Below are 20,000 nucleotides of genomic sequence, written 5' to 3'. Positions count from 1 at the left end.
GCCAGAGTTAGGAACCACAAGGTATCGTAAATCTGTCCTCTCTTCACATCCTTTCCTCTGTCTGATTTTAATGGTTTTCCGTAGTGACGTCCCTAACATGCCCTCTGGGTACCTTAGGTTCCTGAACGCAGCGGTTACGTATTCAATTTCTTCTTGTAAATACTCTACGCTGCATATTCTAAGAGCCCTAAGGTAAAACCCAATGATAACCCCTGATTTGGTCTTCTCGTCATGTGCGCTAAAATAGTGGATGAAGTCGTCTTTGTTTGTCGGTTTACGGTATACCTTGAACCTAGCGCTGCTGTCCGATCTCATGACGACAGCGTCTAGGAAAGGTAGGGAACCGTTGGTCTCTTCCTCTACTGTGAATTTAATTCTTTTCTCCACGTTGTTCAGTTGTTCCAGTATGTTTCTTGTGTCGTTTGTTTTGTGTGAAATGAAGAGGATGTCGTCAACATAACGGTACCACTTGGAGTTAGCTGGGACGATATGACACCGACAACTTACCCATCAACAAGCGTGACTACTTGGAGTTGGTGGATAAGTGCATAAAATTTGGTGCTTTTGTTTTTAACAAGCAGGAATACAAACAACATGAGGGGCTTCCAATGGGGTCTCCACTGAGTGCGGTGGCAGCATCGCTCTACATGGAGACTTTGGAAAGGGACCACCTTCTGCATATCGTCCCAGCTAACTCCAAGTGGTACCGTTATGTTGACGACATCCTCTTCATTTCACACACACACATATATATATATATATATATATATATATATATATATATATATATGTATATATATATGTGTATATATATACATATATATATATATATATATATATATATATATATATATATATATACTCACTTCCTTTTTTTTTCCTATTTGTATATTTCCCTTGCTACTTCTATGACCTCATACCTTGAGTAAGATGTGGTCTCCAAAGAAAGAAGAGCTGGTACCTGCAGACAAAATACCTCTACATATAACCTGTAGATAGGGGTGATTGGTTGACGTGTTTCCATACTGTCGTCAGAAGTTTTCCTTCAACAAAGAAACGCCCTATTTCTGCGCTGGAAGGTTAAAGGATCTAAGTTAATCCTTAGATAGTGACTACCTTTGTATATTTGTGTTTCCATCATTTTTTTTTGTCAGATTAAGTTCTCCCAAGTGGTTTAAATATCAAATTAATGTACCTTTCCTCAGAATATTGAGCTAAATTGTCTAAAACCTCAAACACCTCACAGATATGACGGTATTAGTTCCAATTCGTCCGTTCAGCCAATCACGTGACCTTTATGACGTCAGTGAGTCCTCCCCCCTTTGATTAAACAGTAATCCATCATCAGCTTATCAACCACTTTCGCTGTTACATGGGTGCCACGGAAATTAATAGGGCTGTCTGTTGGCAGCAATAATAGGAAAGTGGCCTACGATAGGCAAAGAGTTAAAGGGGTGTTATAATTTGCGACCAGAATTGATTTATGATTTTTTTTTTTTTTTATTTTTTTTTTTTTTTTTTTTTTTTTTTTTTACCTGTCATCATCGGGCATTTTCATCATCAGTTTCCGTGACTGATCATGTATGAATCTCGTCTATCCACTTACTTTTCAATATTTACCCTCATTGACCTCGTTCAAATAAATGATTTTTTCATACATTTGAAAACATCATTATAGCTAAGTTCAGACGATCTTATTCAGCTAAGTAGCAAGCCGGTGTTAACTAGAACAAAATCTTAAAGGTACGTCACATTTTCATATAAGTAAAAAGAAATACTGTTCATATATCATAGATTCATTATTTCTTTTTTTTATATATGGCTGCATCAGCTCCTGATGTAAAGGGAAACAATGGGTGACGTATGGGAGTAGAATTTAGGGGGGGGGGATGGGTGACTGCCTTGACTTGGCTAATTCCCATATAAGAGGGAAGAGGCCTCATTATATAGATAGATGGATAGATAGATAGATAGATAGATAGGAGAAATACTGTTCATGTATCATGAATTCATTCTTTTTTAAGATTTTTTCATACCCGCGTTAGCACTTGTTACATTTAATTAGAAATTAACGATGGGTAGATAGATAGATAGATAGGAGAAATACTGTTCATGTATCGTGAATTAATTCTTTTTTAAGATTTTTTCATACCCGCGTTAGCTCTTGTTATATTTAATTAGACATTAACGATGGGTAGATAGATAGATAGATAGGAGAAATACTGTTCATGTATCATGAATTCATTCTTTTTTAAGATTTTTTCATACCCGCGTTAGCGCTTGTTACATTTAATTAGAAATTAACGATGGGTAGATAGATAGATAGATAGATAGGAGAAATACTGTTCATGTATCGTGAATTTATTCTTTTTTTAAGATTTTTTCATAGCCGCGTTAGCTGTTGTTATATCTAATTAGAAATTAACGATGGGTAGATAGATAGATAGATATATAGATAGGAGAAATACTCTTCATGTATCGTAAATCCATTCTTTTTTTAAGATTTTTTCATAGCCGCGTTAGCTCTTGTTATAATTAATTAGACATTAACGATGGGTAGACAGATAGATAGATAGGAGAAATACTGTTCATGTATCGTGAATTTATTCTTTTTTTAAGATTTTTTCATAGCCGCGTTAGCTTTTGTTATATTTAATTAGAAATTAACGATGGGTAGACAGATAGATAGATAGGAGAAATACTGTTCATGTATCGTGAATTTATTCTTTTTTTTAAGATTTTTTCAGTCGCGTTAGCTTTTGTTATATCTAATTAGAAATTAACGATGGGTAGATAGATAGATAGATAGATAGGAGAAATATTGTTCATGTATCGTGATTTTATTCTTTTTTAAGATTATTTCCATAGCCGCGTTAGCTTTTGTTATATCTAATTAGAAATTAACGACGCCAAGGAAGGTGTCACCTACAATGAATAGGTTGTGATTTCCATTACTACCTCTCTTGTGCTTGGTGTCAGATCATTTCATTTGCCTGAAGAAACAGAGGTTGAAAAATATTCTTTGTATTTGAGTGATATACAAATTGACAATATGTTTTTATATTTAATCGCCGACATTCGGAAATTGCTATTTCTTGACATTTTGCAAAATCAGAGGCAACTGGTTTTGAAAACAAGTCTACAGAAGAGAGTTGTGGCTTACTGATATTTGTTTAACCAAATAAATTTTGTAAATTTATTGTTGTTTAGTTACAAATGAATCCTCCACTCTTAACCCCACAGCAAGAATCTTGTGAGACCCATCTATCTGAACCCTCATCCATGAGTCCTATTTTCTATCATTATTTCTCACGAGCCTTTTCCCCAATCAGAGGCCGAGCACCAGGATGCCCGAACCACCTGAGCGTCACCAGCTACCGGGACTTGCTCCACCATCTGCCCCATCCTCCAGAACCAGAACAGGCTCGAGATGCAGCGCTCTATGTGACGGTGAGTACCTGACGGCCAAGGTTCTTCTACATGACAAAGTTCGCCATTACTATTTTGCTGCGTTTCATTTTAGATATACATTCTGGAACACATGCCGTAAGTATGAGTCTGAATACATCTGTGATGAAATGTCCGAGCAATATAATATGTTTTCAAAGAGTTTGTAGAGTGAGAATTGTAGAGGTGTGGAAGAGAACGGGGATGGAAATAGTTAAGATTACCATAAAGGGTGTGGGAACGATGGAAACACACACACACACACACACACACACACACACACACACACACACACACACACACACACACACACACACACACACACACACACACACACACACACACACACACACACACACACACACACACACACACACACACACACACACACACACACACACACACACACACACACACACACACACACACACACACACACACACACACACACACACACACACACACACACACACACACACATATATATATATATATATATATATATATATATATGTATGTATATATACAAATATACATGGTACGACGTTCTCACAGCAAGGTTTCTGTGAGAACGTCGAACCAAGCAAAATCCGCCACTGTATTATATCTGAATATATTTTGTAGCTCTTACCGACAAGATGAGAAACAGATAAAAGACATCATACATAGAAATTGTAAGCCAATGGGTGATTATTATAGAGTAAGAGTAACCACATTCTAATAACACCCCTGTACCTGTTACCTGATCATGAAAAACGATCTGTCTGGTAATGGCGGCACATTATCGAGAACCAATGTTATATATGAATACCGTTGTACTTCTGGGGACTGGGCATCTCGTAATTCTACATACATTGGGTTCACGACGTGTCAACTAAGTAGACGGTTTTCCCTATACTTACAACAAGTAGCACTTAAACAACACCACCTCCAATACCATCAGGCTGTAATTGATAGGGAGACTTGTGAATAACACTAGTATAGTCGCACATTGTAACAAAATAAAGAAACTAAAATGCTAGAAGCCATCCACATAAGGGAAATAGTTCTGATAATCAATATACAATCCATCATGACGTCTGTTATTTCTCTTTTTAATTCCGCTTCTAGATTTGGAGCCCATCGGGAGTAACACCCACCTCCTTCCTCTCCCCTTCCTCCACCTCACCAAGCCCTCTTGACCAGCGGGTTATCCCTGCGAGACGAACCATTCTACCTGACTCCCCCTCTCCCTCCCCCTTCCCTTCCCCCTCCTGAGCGAAGTGTCTGCCCACGCAAGGTGACACGATCTTTTAAGCGTTCCCAAGGTGCCTATATTTAAATCCATGTTGTTTGTACAATATTGTATATATATATATATATATATATAAATATATATATATATGTATATATATATATATATGTATATATATGTATATACATATATACATATATACATATATATATACATAAATATATATATATGTATATATATATATATATATATATATATATATATATGTGTGTGTGTGTGTGTGTGTGTGTGTGTGTGTAAGTATACATATATATGTATATATAAAACAAGAAGTGAATGAAAAAAAGAAATAATCAAGCACACCACTATTCTGAGGGGACTAAAATCCTTCAACCTAATCTTAATGAACAATCCCAGCTAGTTGTCCTTAAGGCTTTTTGAATCATTTATGAAGCGTAAGCGAATTCCTCGAAACGCAAGGGTCTCGGAAGCGATTCTAAGTACAGAGAAATGTCTCGCTTCACGAACAATACTTATCCTATTCTGCCTTTTAAGCAAACAGTGTTTACTCAACACGGTTGTCAAATAGTCACATTGTTGGACCTGTTGTATTGAGTATATGCTGAGGTAGGAAAGATGGATTTACTTTTCTGTTACGACCAGGAGGAAAAGGAACAAATGCAGATGAAGGTGACACTAAGCATAGAATATTTTGGACAAATGAGAACAGGAGGAGATGGGGGAATTGGGGAGAGTGGGGGAATGTGGGAGAAGAACATTACTGGAAGTAGAGTAAGAAGAAAAGAATAAAGGTTTTGAAATAATATTTGGAGGTGGAGAGATAGTGAAGGGGAAGGATGAAGTAGAAAAAGAAAGGGGAGACGGAAGTCATGAAGGAGACTGCAAGAGACCATAAGGCCTACACTAGGCAGCTCCATATCCATGGCAGGTGATGATGGATACGGAGCTGCCTAGTGTAGGCCTTATAGTCTCTTGCAGTTTCCTTCATTCTTATGTTCTTATGTTATGAGGAAGGGGAGGCGAAAGGTAAAGTAGACCGACATACAGGAAAATGGGGACTTACCCATACAAAAGATAGAACATATGTGTAAAAACGCTGGGGCTGGCTATAGGAATTTTGTGGAATATCGTGGAATATCGTACATGTAGCAGTGGGCATAGCGAGATTCATTTGTGGTCGTCATTATCATGGAAATGATTCTCTATATAAGGAAACAATTATATTGGTGAAAGATTCAACTGGCATGTTAACAACCATTGTTAGCTCATTATCTTATTGCGTACATCGATTCTCATGAAGATCGTTCATGCAGGATGACCACAAGCATCGTTAGTCCCTTTCGTTATGAAAAATACTTGAAAGCACGGGAAATTTTTAACCAAGCTCACCTCAGAATATCTGGGTCGGTCTAGAGAAACTTGTTTTGCAGTCAAGAGAAAGAAAAAAAAAATCGACTTGAATGTTTTGGTTCTGCCTTGGCCTCGGGACTTCACTCGGCTGAAGGAAAGACTCTCTAAGATTAATGCTAACTTTGACGCCGTAAATCCCGTCAATCCTCTCGACTCGGTGACGTCCTCTATGGATTTCATTCTAACTAACGCCAAAAGACTTAGTCAGCCGAGATATTGCTGGGATTCACACCATTTCCCCACGACCGCTGTTGGAGACGAAGGTAACAAAGAAGAGGCCTGCAGTCCGCGTGGGTTGGTAATAGCTAAACTGTGACACAAACTTCATCACCGTCCCAGATTTATGGATCAACAATTATTTTCCATAATGGCAACACACCAGAGAGTTGGAGGAAAGTGTATAGACTAAGGCGACGACCTGGTAAGTAAGAGGGGCGCATGGAGGATGAACGGGCAGTATTGATTTGAAAGTGCCGAGAAAAGTAACCCTCTTAAAAAGGGTGAAAGGTTAAGCAAAATCCGATTCTTTAATGTACAATTCATCTAAACATAAGAGAGGAGAATAAATTGTCCTTCATTTTGAATATATTTTTGTTCTATATGCTTTTAATGCAATCTAATGCGAGTTATAAAAGAAAATATATGGCACAGACCTGAAAAATATACATAATTGCCTGATCCTGGCCTTTAACTCGAGGGAACATTAGACACTTTTTTAAAAATATACGTAATTTTAATAATATATGCGACCACGTGAGAAACGCTGATTAGTTCATTAATATTCGAAATTAGAAAAATGTATTCTTAATGAAAAAACATTTTCCTTGTTTTGCTTCATAAAACAGTGAGCCTGAAGAATTTGTTTTTTATAACAACAGTTTCTAAAATTCACGTAATTATTCAGGGCAATGAATGCAGAAACAGATATCACCATATATTAACTGTGGCTCATCTGTTATACCTACAACTAGAGTCCAGAGAGTCCGGAAGAGCCACTCCTGTTTGGCTCAAGTTGCTCCCGTGGTGGCTCTTCTTTAGTATCTCAAGCCACAGTCTCGCAGTAGCTGCTCTGCTGTGTCTTAAGCCACAAACCTACAGTGCCTCTTATGCTCCAGTTCCTCATGCTATTAACTGAGATGTCAAGCTGAGAACAGATAGGACCGAAACCCGACTGACCCTAATTGGATTGGTGGCGTACTGACAGTACGCAGGGCCTCTCTCTAACCATAATGCTCGGCCGAGACCACATTTGCTCCTCAACAATTTAAATCAGCGGAGAGTCCGTCACTAGACTAAAGAGGACAGTAGCATGTGTTGCGTTATTGAATTCAGAGTTGGGAAAAAACAAACTAATCAATACTTCCGGGTGTTCAGTTTCGATAACCGATAGGAATAATAAAGTAGACGGTTTTCCTGGAACCTGATCGCGAATCAACAATTCTATTTCGTTGGAGTTAATTTTCCAGTAATTTTATCCTTGAAAATAATATCCCGTTAATGCTGCTGATTATTTGAAGTGTATAGAAATTGGTGGAATCTATAGGTCAGAATGTGGAAGCAATGTAGAGGCACCATCCAAAAGGAGGTGCATGGTATGAGGTGGCTATACTTTGTATAAAAAGTTCGTCACTTAGAGGAGAGTGTGGGCATGATGAGGGTACTCATGTTGGTTCTCATATGAGATGCAATGGAATTGTTGTTTAAAGAGGAAGGTGAGGAAGGATGATGTAATGAGGGGTTGATTAGTGTCTTCGTTTGTGTGTGTGTGTGTGTGTGTGTGTGTGTGTGTGTGTGTGTGTGTGTGTGTGTGTGTGTGTGTGTGTGTGTGTGTGTGTGTGTGTGTGTGTGTGTGTGTGTGTGTGTGTGTGTGTGTGTGCGTGCGCCTACGTACGTGCACAGGACACCTCTACCTAATTCTAACTTTTAGTTGAGACTCGATTTAATCACTGTCTTCCTTTTATGTAGCTAGAATTGTTTAGCATTAATCGTAGAGATTTTCTACTTTGACTTTTACTTTGGCACTGCCAGGAGACTTTATCCTTTTTTGATTAACTCCTTCCCCCCCAAAAAAAAAAAAAAAAAAAAAAATCACTGAGAGTATTTTGTCCTGCGTGGTTGCCGGAGAGCAGTAGAAGTCAATGTCCTGAGCAATTCTGCGCTGATGTGTTTGTGTTGTGCGCTCGTATTTACAAAGTAAACATCGGATACAATACCCATTCAGATTCGTGCTATACCCTATTATATATATTTGTACAGTATATATGTATGTACGTACATATGCATGTATGCATGGATGTATGAATGCATGTTTGTATATATGTTTGTACGTGTATATATGCATGCATGCATTTATATATACATTTGTGATTCACATTGGTCTTTGGATCATGTGTTGGACTCGTGATCGACAGCTATTTCCCTCCCGGAAGAGAGCTCAAAGCTCGTATGACCAAGAGTTGGACTAACGACTCGAAGCGCAGCGATAATTAAATAATTTCAGCCCTGGGCAGGATTCGAACCAGGTACCACCGACACCGCCGTACTGACAGTCTGGGACTCTACCAGCCGCGCCACTGAATCGTGTGTATGTGTATGTATGTATGTATGTATGTATGTATGTATGTATGTATGTATGTATGTATGTATGTATGTATGTATGTATGTATGTATGTATGTATGTATGTATGTATGTATGTATGTATGTATGTATGTATGTATGTATGTATGTATGTATGTATGCATGTATGTATGTATGCATGTATGTATGCATGCATGTACGTAGATATTATTCATCTCTATTATCAGGTTAATTAAGGAATACTTTCCACAGATCGAGAATCATCTTATTTTTGAGACCCACCATGAGCTGCATAGAATCACTTATCCCTGTCCAAAAGAAAACAAATAATCGACAAATTAATAAACAACTGAATGAATGCATCCCTACATAAATTAGAAGCAAATAACTAGATACAAACATAGGTTATATAAATAAATAGTGCCATAGCGTTGAGAGTAGCACATCGGACTTAAGAAACATTCCAGAATTAAAGGAAGTACCCTGATATGACCCTTATTGATTTTTTTTCTTAATTTCCTGATAGAACTCATATTGAAAGTTTTTAAAATTCATTAGTGGCTTCTTTAGGATCAAGGTGAATTGTAACCCCTCGGGCTAATTAAAGAAATAATTATACTCATCTGGGGTAGACTACAATGTTTAATTAGAGTTTTACTGTGAACCTGGCGTTGGGAAATGAATCTATTGTTTCAGTTTGTATCGATGCTTTTCTTTATCTATTCATTTAATATGCTCGATCTATCTATGTACTCAATTACTTACTTATCCTTATTTTATTTTGATTCTCTTTAGAGGAATTATATCCGTGTAGGACTATATGTTATAAGAGTTAATGGCTCGTAATTAAAGCTCAGTTATACGAATGTTTGTATATTCTACATTATACATAAGAACCTCGAGGTTTTGGTGTGGCGAACGCACATGCCTCAATCCCATGGAAGGTTTTTGATGTTTACATTACGTCCTTTGCAATGTTCACCCCCCACCGGCTTTCAAAACTTAGTATTGCAGCAATCCATTCTTGGTAAACATTTAGTCAGGAGTTCTTAGGCAACGATCTCTTTCAGCACTGATGATCCTGTCGAAGTTTGGGAAAGTTAATCAGAGGTATCAAAGGATTACAAAGGCGGAGCATGCCGACAGGAGACCTTTTGGTCCATATCTAGGTTGGATGCGAAAAAATCATAATAATAATAAAATAATAAATAAAAACTATAATAATGTAAATAACAAATAAAATACATAAATAAATGCATAGGTATAGTTAAATGATAAACAAACAGGTAAATAGTAAATAATAATAAATTGACATATAACTAATAATAAATGAAAATCATACAGACAAATGATAACAAAACAAAAACAAATAATATAAAATAAATTATAGTCATTACAGCATCTTGCTTAGGTGTTTATCTAAATAATCCTTAAAGCTTCGAACTGAACTACATTGCACTACATGTGCAGGAAGTTTATTCCATTCATTAACTACACGGTTGGCAAAGTTGTTTCTACCTACTTCCAAATTGAATCTATTTCCGGACAGTTTGAGACCATTGTTTCTTGTCTGATTCTCATTCAATATGAAAATTTTGTCACTTTTGATGTTGTCAATTCCCTTTAAAATCTTAAAGGCCTGTATCAAGTCACCTCTGAGTTTATGCTTTTTTAGGGAAAACAGATTCATATGTTTTAGTCAATTTTCGTATGATTTATTTTTGATATATGGAATCAGTTTTGTGGCTCGCCGTTGTACTTTTTCCAGTCTGTCAATGTCTTTAATGAGATTCGGTGACCATACGGAAACAGCATATTCCAAATGTGGACGAACTAACGATTTATGTATCATTACGTCAATAAGATGTAAGACATTGATAGAAATCCAACAGCTGTGAAAACTGACCAAAGAACTTTTGAAATCTGTTCGTTTTAACTTGGCAAATATTCCTCAAAGAACAGAAACTTGTAACAGACGATGGAGGAGATAATTAGCAAAATGGCCTCATGAAGACGAAGAACAGAAAAAATAAACATTTCAAAGAAAGTTGAAAAGTGAAGATTGAGTATTCACCAACATTAGTGGCGGGTTTCAGCCAAATCAAGATAAATGGAGTGTAATGAAAGTATAATGTCATATTCCCTGGTTCAGTTGAATGCTGGACATTGGAGGAAGAGGAGGAAAAAGAAAAGGAGAAGGTAGAATAAAAGAGGAGATGGAGGAGGGAAAGGAGGAGATGAAGAATAAAAAGGAAGATGCATCTTGTGTCTTCTGTATCAAGCGGACACCTAAGGCAAAAACAAACTTGGTTCTGTGTATGTGTGGTCTCAACTCCTTTAAATCTGGCATTTTATCACTTTAACTCACCTTGGTAATCCTTTGGAGGAGTCACGGTGGCTCATCTCGATTACTTCCTACCACGTAGGGTGGCATTTAGCTTGTTATCTTAGTTACAAAGGATTACAAAGGCAAAGCATGCCGACAGGAGACCTTTTGATCCATATCTAGGTCGGATGCAAAAAAAAAGAAAAAAAAAATCATATTAATAATAAATTAAAACTATAACAATGTAAATAACAATTAAAATACATAAATAAATGCATTGGTATAGTTGAATAACAAACAAACAGGTAAATAGTAATTGATAATAAATTGACATATAACTAATAATAAATGAAAATCAGACAGACAAATTATAACAAAACAAAAACAAATAATATAACATAAATTATAATAATTACAGCATCTTACTTAGGTATTTATCTAAATGATTCTTAAAGCTTCGAACTGAACTACATTGTACTACCTGTGCAGGAAGTTTATTCCATTCATTAACTACACGGTTGGCAAAGTTGTTTCTACCTACTTCCAAATTGAATCTATTTCCGGACAGTTTGAGACCATTGTTTCTTGTCTGATTCTCATTCAATGTGAAAATTTGGTCACTTTTGATGTTGTCAATTCCCTTTAAAATCTTAAAGACCTGTATCAAGTCACCTCTGAGTCTACGCTTTTTTAGGGAAAACAGATTCATGTGCTTAAGTCGATTTTCGTATGATTTATTTTTGATATTTGGAATCAGTTTTGTGGCTCGCCGTTGTATTTTTTCCAGTCTGTCAATGTCTTTAATGAGATTCGGTGACCATACGGAAACAGCATATTCCAAATGTGGACGAACTAACGATTTATATAGCTTGTTAATGAGTGATGGACTTTTGAAATCAAAAGATCGCGCAATCAATCCCAGAATCTTATTTGCTTTCTCAGAGGCTGAAATACACTGCTTGGATGATTTGAGGTCGTTACTGATAATTACGCCGAGATCTTTTTCACTATCCACTTTTGTTAACGAATTTCCAAATAACTTGTAATCGTACTTGCTGTTATTTTTACCTATGTGCATTACCTTGCATTTACTTGTGTTAAATTTCATTAGCCACTTTTCAGACCATTGCTGTAATTTATCTAAATCTTCTTGAATATCTAATTGGTTTGAGTGATCATTTGCCACTCCGCACAGTTTTGTATCATCAGCAAATTTGGAAACAGTAGATTTTAGTCCATGGTCTATATCATTTATATATACTATGAATAGAAGTGGCCCAAGAACGGAACCCTGAGGAACTCCACTTGCAACACTTTTCCATCCAGAAGTTTTTCCATTTAAAACAACTCTCTGTTTTCGACCTTTCAACCAATTACTAGTCCAACCTAATAGGCTACCACTTATTCCATGCAAAGCTAATTTAGTAAGTAGTCTTTCGTGTGGGACGGTATCAAAAGCTTTTGCAAAGTCTAGATATACTAAATCTATATTGTTTCTTTTGTCATAATTCGAGACAACTGTGTTGTAGAATTCGAGTAAGTTAGTCACGCAAGAACTTTTCCGTCTGAAACCATGTTGGCTATCATTTATCAAACGGTTACTTTCTAAATGATATTCGATAGCATCTCTGATGATAGTTTCCATTATTTTTCCTACGATCGAAGTCAAACTAATAGGCCTATAGTTATTTGGTTTCTTTTTGTCACCTTTTTTGAATATGGGAGTAACGTTAGCTAGCTTCCATTCTCTTGGGACATCTCCGGATATGATGGATTTCTTGAAAATAATTTCTAATGGAACAACAATCTCATTTTTCATTTCCTTTAAGATTCTTGGATGCCAACCGTCAGGCCCTGGTGTTTTATTAACTTTGAGTTTGTCTATACACCTTTTAATTTGTTCTTTTGTTATATTTACCGTAGTGAGTAAGTTTACCCCAGACTTTTCACAGGTTTCAGTTTGGAATTCACTTTGAGGTGTTTCGTTTACGAATACCGAGCTAAAATAATTGTTTAAGAGATTACACATTCCTTCATTTGAATATTCAAGTTGACCGTCAGCAGATAATAGTGGACCAATGTGATTCCTAACAACCTTTTTATCTCTAATGTAACTATAGAATTCTTTGGGATTCTCTTTGGATTTCTCAGCGATGTTCATTTCGTATTGTCGTTTTCTTTTTCTTATTGTCTTTTTTAAATCTCTCTGTATTGATACATAAGTTTCATAGTCATTAGATGCACCCGAGCATTTATATTTCTTATAAGCCTGTCTCTTTTTAGCAATACTTTTTTCAGTTTCTTTGTCGAGCCACTTTGGGCGAGCCTGATTTGGGGGACGTCTGTCCTTAAAAGGAATGTAAGTTTGAATCATCTTAGTGAGCGTATTTTGAAATATTTCCCACATCTGATCTACAGGCCTTTCGTTTAATTTTTCCTCCCAATCTGTAAGCTGAAGCTCCTGACGTAGTTCTATGAACTGAGCTTTACTGAAATCGGGTATTTTAGAAGCACAAGTATCTATTCTAAAATTGTTTAGGAGTTTGAATCTGACTAAGTTGTGATCGCTATTTGCAACAGATTCACCGACTTCTACATCAGTTGCCATGCTTTCGCGGCTAGTGATCAATAAATCGAGTAAGTTTCCATATCTTGTGGGCTCTTTTACATGCTGAATTAAGTAATTGTCACCAAGAAAATCAATCAAGCGACTACCTATATGGCCATGTTCAAGGGTCATCCAATCAATGTCAGTAAAATTGAAATCACCCATTATCAATAAATCCCGGTTGCAGAAACTAGACAGTTCTTGAAATAACAGTTTGTCGTCTGCTAATGATAATGTCTTTGGCCTATATATTACACCTATATTCATTTTTTGTCCATTTGTTTGGGTTAACTCAACCCACAAACTGTCATATGCATCCTGTTTCACTTTCTCTAAAACACAAGCATGAAAATTGTTTTTAACGTACAATAGAACACCCCCACCTTTCTTGTGGTTTCTATCCTGATGAAAGTGTTTAAATCCCGCAATATTAAATTCAGCTTCGAACTCTGTACCATTTAACCATGTCTCAGTTATTCCTATCATATCGAGATTTTCGCTTTTGACATACGCCTGTATTTCTTGAAATTTGTTCCTAATACTACGAGCATTAAAGTACATAGTTTTAAGAAACTCCTGATTATTTCTTTTTGACACATTTTGAGTTTCAATATCGTGTCTTATATTATCATTTTGTTTTTTATTTATGCCTTGCTCTATATTATTATTATTTGGTCCTTCATTGACATTCAATGCCTCATTAACATTTCTCCTATCAAAATTAACATTTCCCCCATCACGGATATCTGGTCGATTACGGTCATCCGATCTATTTTGTACATTTTGTCCCCCTACGTCACCGTGATTCACGCCGGCCTCCCGTCGTTCAGTGACATTATGTCCGGCATCCCTTTCTAAAATTATATTTTGTCCTCCAGTGACATTATATCCTACCGTGATATTTTTTCCTCCACTATAATTACATCCCATCGTGATCTTTTGTCTTCCACTGTCATTACATCCTATCTTGATATTTTGGCCTTCATTGACATTCTGTCCGGTATCTCTTCCTAAAATTATATTTTGTTCTTCACTGACATTATATCCTACCGTGATATTTTCTCCTCCATTATCATTACATCCTATCGTGATATTTTGTTCTCCACTATCATTATTTCCCATCGTGATCTTTTGTCCTCCACTGTCATTACATCCCATTGTGACATTTTGTCCTAAGACATTACATCCTAATGTGTCATTTCGTCCTCTAGCGATATTACATCCTATCATGATATTTTGGCCTTCATTGACATTCTGTCCGGTATCCCTTCCTAAAATTACATTTTGGCCTTCAATGACATTATATCCTACCGTGATATTTTCTCCTCCATTATCATTACATCCTATCGTGATATTTTGTTCTCCTTTACCATTACTTCCCATCGTGATCTTTTGTCCTCCACTGTCATTATATCCCATTGCGACATTTTGTCCTATGACATTATATCCTAATGTGACATTTCGTCCTCTAGCGACATTATATCCTAAAATTATATTTTGTCCTATACTGGTACATTGTTCTACATTAATGCTATACTCTACACTGTTTTCCCAAGTACATTCTATTTCCCCTTCCCTTTGGCCTTCTACCCTAAAAAAGGAGCTGGTTCATTACAAACTCCCACAATGAGGTTTGTAAGAACATCTTTGCCTCTGCGGGTAAGGTGGATCCCATCAGAAGCGTAAAGGTCATGGCGCCTAGAAAAGAGATACCAAGGATCAAGAAAGTGGTATCCCAATTGTGTGCACAACTGCGATATCCTATCATTGATCCCTATGGCTCTACTGTTCCAACACGAACCTGCGTAGATCCTCGGGAGGATCCCACAGACTACGTGACGGCTCCCACGTTCCTTCATCTCCTGAAGGAGGACCTTGTAATTCCGAACAAGCTCCTCTGATCTCACCCTACCTACATCGTTACTACCCGTATGTACAATCGTAACCGTGTTCTTCCGTCCTTGCTCCCTGATGGACCGGGTACAATCAACGATCCCACGGCCCGGTTGACATACAAGCTTGCAACGTCGCTTAGTCTTTCGCTGCAGGATGTCGTCATAGCCTCGAACCATGGAGTCCCCCACCACCAAGAACTCCTGGTTTTCAGCCACTTCATCCTCCAGTAGAGCAAAACGATTGACTAGAGCCAGCGGTTGCTCCACAGGGCACACGTCTACCGAACGCGGGCTCGACAAACGGGACCCCACGGAGCGCCACTCGCTCATGGCAGTGACAGTAGGTGAAGAAGTGGAACGCTCTTTGGGTTGTGGGGAGGGTTCACTCTTCTCACGGAGCGCACTCCTGAGAAGCCGAATTTCCTCCTCACACATCCTGAGACGGACCTCTAGGTTCACGCAACCTTCACAAGCCTTCATTTCAACTCCGTCACGGCATCTCAAAAGCAAATTACTTAAGGCTGGCTGATGCACTGAGTGGTGATGTCAGAGTAAGCTACATGTGTGTCTTTATGTTTTGCGGCGCCGTGATAAAAAGCTCGTTGGCTGAGCGAGTTAGGGCGTCGTTACTTGCGGCGATGGTCGAGGGGATGGTGGTTCGAATCCTGCCACCAGCGAAGTTGAACCAAGGGCATGGTTTATTAAATTCCACGCTACAAAGAGCCCTCTGTGAGGGGCACCGTCGTAGCCTTCCGATAAGGGGGAGTTTGTGACGTTAAACCATATCACATCACTATTGAATGTGTCTAACCAGTAGTCTGGTGAACCCTGTTGCTGAGTTTTGATATAATGGTATTTATTCTTTATATTGCCAGGGGATTTTATTCAACTTTGTGAAACCTTTTCCACCATCAAAGTGTTAAGAAAATATGTTTTACATGTGCTGGAGTGCCTGTCTGGTAACTTGGCCATGGATATGTTTTCATATAGCGGCATTTTTGTTTCTGTATGTTTTTTTCTTGGGGGAAGGAAGTTTGGAGGGAGGAATGTTCTGTGAGTAGATGCTTCTTGTTTGGATTTTTATTTAGTTATATAGGTTGCTTACTCCTTTACTATGACATTAATTAGGCCGTTTAGAAATTTCTCAAAATATGAGAAAATTTCATTCCTGCCGTTAGGCTATTCTATTCAAACCAATAGCATCCCTCTGGTTAGGGATGGATTATTTGAATAGAACCTGCCATAATTCATACTTGCTTTTTTTAATGTTCGCACACATTCGCATTCTAAAAGAAACAAAATTGCACATAGTTTATGAGGGAAAAGGAAGAGAACTACAATAAAGAAGAGGAAGAATAGACATGAGCAGGAAACTGGAGATGAAAGCATGAGAGGACGAGGAGAAAGAGAAGGAAAATAAAGGGAGGAAGAGGAGGAAGAAGAAAAGAAGGAAGTAGAAAAAAGATGGAGGTAGAGATAGAGAACTTGGAAGAAGAGGATTTGAAGGAAAAAAGAGTAAAAAAGAAGAGAAGAAGAGAGAAGCAAAAGGTAGAAGATCAAGAGCTATGCAAAAAGAAGAGGTTAAGGAAGAAAAGAAAATGGAAAAAGGGAAGGATAAGAAAGTGAGGAGTGAAGAGGAGGAGGAGGAGGAGGAGGAGAGGGAAGAGGAGGAGGAGGTGGAGAAAAGGAATGACAAGAGAAAACGGAGCGGGTGGGGGTATCGTCGCCGTAAGAAAATGAAGCTAAGAAGCTAAAAGCCCGGGAAACAAGGTTGGAGAGGGGCGGCCATCTTGTCGAGTCATTGGTAAAGGTATTACGTACGTACCTCGACCAAGGGTGAGATCCTATGGCAGGGCCTTGGACGACTCCTAAGACACACACACACACACACACACACACACAACACACACACACACACACACACACACACACACACACACACACACACACAACAAAAAAAAAAAAAAAAAAAAATCTTCCCCCCCTCCTTCCCCCACCCCTGATGAAAAATAACAAAGGTTCCTCACTTCCAAGTCTTCTCTCTCCTTTAACCTTCATTTTCTAACCATTACCATAATCATCATCGACAACGTCACCTTCACCAGTGTCACCATCACCATAGTCACCATCACTACCATCACATTCATTATCATTACCACCACTGCTACTATTACCATCACCATAACAGTCACCATCACTATCACAATAGTCATCATGATCACGTCCACGACGATCACCACCATGGTCACTACCACAGTTACCACCAATATAATCGTCACCACCAGTTCTACCGCAGTGACTACAAACTACTCTTCTTTGTTCTTTGTCTGTTCTTATTAACCCTTTCTCCCATTTTCCTCTCCTCCACTACTTACTCCCCTTTCTTCTTCTCCTTCCCCTTTCCCCAAGTCTTCGTTTGTTTGTTGTTTTCACAAGAAATGAAATACAAAACCCAAACCATTCTCAAAAGAACCTTTTGTCTTCTTGTAAAGATGGACCACATTTCTGAAAATACAAGCATACCACTCTATCTCTGGACACAAAGTTAATTTTTTTATTATTATTACTATTATTTTTTTAAAGTATCAAGTCTTTTGGAGGAGTTTCCTGAATCACGACCGTATTGTTCTTACTATTGTTAGTTAGTCAGTTGGTTTAACTCGTCACACTATACTGGAGACACTTGCCGCCTTGGTGGGTCCCTTAGCGGAGAAGCTATAGCCGAAGGTAGTTTCTCTTCTGAGACACAGGGATGGCCCACTCTTTACCCACACATACCGGACAATTTCTGCGTGTATATACATATATATATATACATATATATATATATATATATATATACATATATATATATATATGTATATATATATATATATATATATATATATATATATATATATATATATATATATATATATATAAGGAATCACAATGTCCTACTTTAGTTAAATAACAGACCACGTACGAGAATTTCAAAAAAGAAGACGACAATTCGGTGGACTGTTGACAGAATTAATTTCATTGCTGATCCAGGGCAAATTGCCGGAAGGGGATGAATGGAATGAGGTAGGCGGTAATGGCAGAAAGGTAATTGTATGTGAAGGCTTTTGGTAGCGATAAGGCGGCATGAGTTCAAAAGGTTTTTGTGGCACTGAGATGACTGTGTGTAGTGGCTTCTGATGCCAGTAAGGATGCTGTGAATGGAGACTTTGTCTGGTAGTGCATACAGGTGGAGGCTTTTAAAAGCAGAAAGGCCGAGTGAGGACTATTTAGAGGCTGAGAGTTTCAGGGTAGACGTTCAGAGGTAAGGTGGCAGGTAATGGAAGATTTCAGAGGCAAGGGGACTGAGTGTAGAGGCTTTCAGAGGTAGAGAGACAAAGTGTGGGGGGTTTTGGAACAAGGTAAATGTATATGGAAACGTATGGAGGCAATTTTTAGAGGCAAGGTGTTGTATGGCGAATTTTGTAGTGAAGGCGGGCGTGTAAGGTGGGTTTCAGAGGGATGGTGGAGGAGAGGGAGAATTTTTAATGGTAGAGGGCGTGCGTGTAGAGGCTTTGAGGGGATTTTGTTGAGAGTGCAGGATTTTGATGGTGATCTTATTTTGAGATGAAAAAGGGTTGATGGAAGAGAAAAAGAAGGGAAAGAAAGTAGTGGAAAAAGTAGAGGAGATGTAGAACAATGATGAGGAAGAGAGTAGAGAGGGAGAGAGAAGAAAACGTGGAAAGGAAAGAAAAAGAGAAGAAGAGTATGAGGATAGAATATGAGGAAAGGAGGGAGAGAAATACAAAATGGAGGGAAGAAGAAAATGGGAATTGGGGGGAGGGTAGGAAGGTATAAAGACAGGATGGAAGGAGGGGGATAGGAGGAGTGGAGGAGGTGAGGAGGGGAGAAGGGAGGGTAGGAGAGGAGGAGAGGAAGAGAAGAGGAGAGGAAAGAAAGGAAGGAAGAGGAGGAAAGTGAAGAAGGGATGAGGCCTTCAGAGAAGGGTAAGGAGGAAGGAAGTGGAGTGAATTGGAACAAAATGAGAGGAAATAAATCTATTTATGTATTTTATTTGTTATTCACATTATCATAGTTTTTATTAATTAATTTATTATTATTATGATTCTTTTCGCATCCGACCTAGATATGGACCAAAAGGTCTCCTGCGGCATGCTCCGCCTTTGTAATCCTTTGTTTGTAATACAGCGAAAATGGAGGAAAGTAATGTGCAGGACAGCGGGTAGGTGAATGGGTACAAATAAAGAATGATTAATGGTGCACAACCAACTGGTGAAAGTAAACAAGGTAGCAGGGCATGATAGGAACCTCTAGAAAAAGTACAAAAATCAGATATATAGAAGGGTGAGGAAGTACATAAGGCAACAACGATGACTATGTAGTCGTCCCTTGGTTAAAATATTTGGAGTGTATAGACAAATCCCCGAGGGAGGGTGGGAGTGGACACGATGAATGAGCGAAGTAGGGAAACTGGAGAATTG

At 38.0% G+C, this 20,000-nt stretch overlaps 1 protein-coding gene across 1 annotated transcript in view; it reads left to right on the top strand.

Moving 5' to 3' along the window:
- Positions 1-3,246: 3,246 nt before the first annotated feature.
- The window catches only part of LOC143020005 (uncharacterized), a 28,892-nt gene continuing 12,138 nt past the window's right edge, over positions 3,247-20,000 (top strand). Inside the window, exon 1 of the mRNA XM_076176095.1 lies at positions 3,247-3,450. Within this exon, the coding sequence (XP_076032210.1) occupies positions 3,283-3,450 (168 nt within the window). The 5' untranslated portion in view covers positions 3,247-3,282. The remainder of the gene's footprint in view (positions 3,451-20,000) is intronic.

The sequence above is a fragment of the Oratosquilla oratoria genome, chromosome 38, assembly GCF_046742065.1.
Source record: "Oratosquilla oratoria isolate Oo_2021 chromosome 38, ASM4674206v1, whole genome shotgun sequence".
Taxonomy (NCBI): Eukaryota; Metazoa; Arthropoda; class Malacostraca; order Stomatopoda; family Squillidae; genus Oratosquilla; species Oratosquilla oratoria.
The sequence above is the reverse complement of the archived record's forward strand: the minus strand, read 5'-3'. Positions and strand labels throughout refer to the sequence as shown.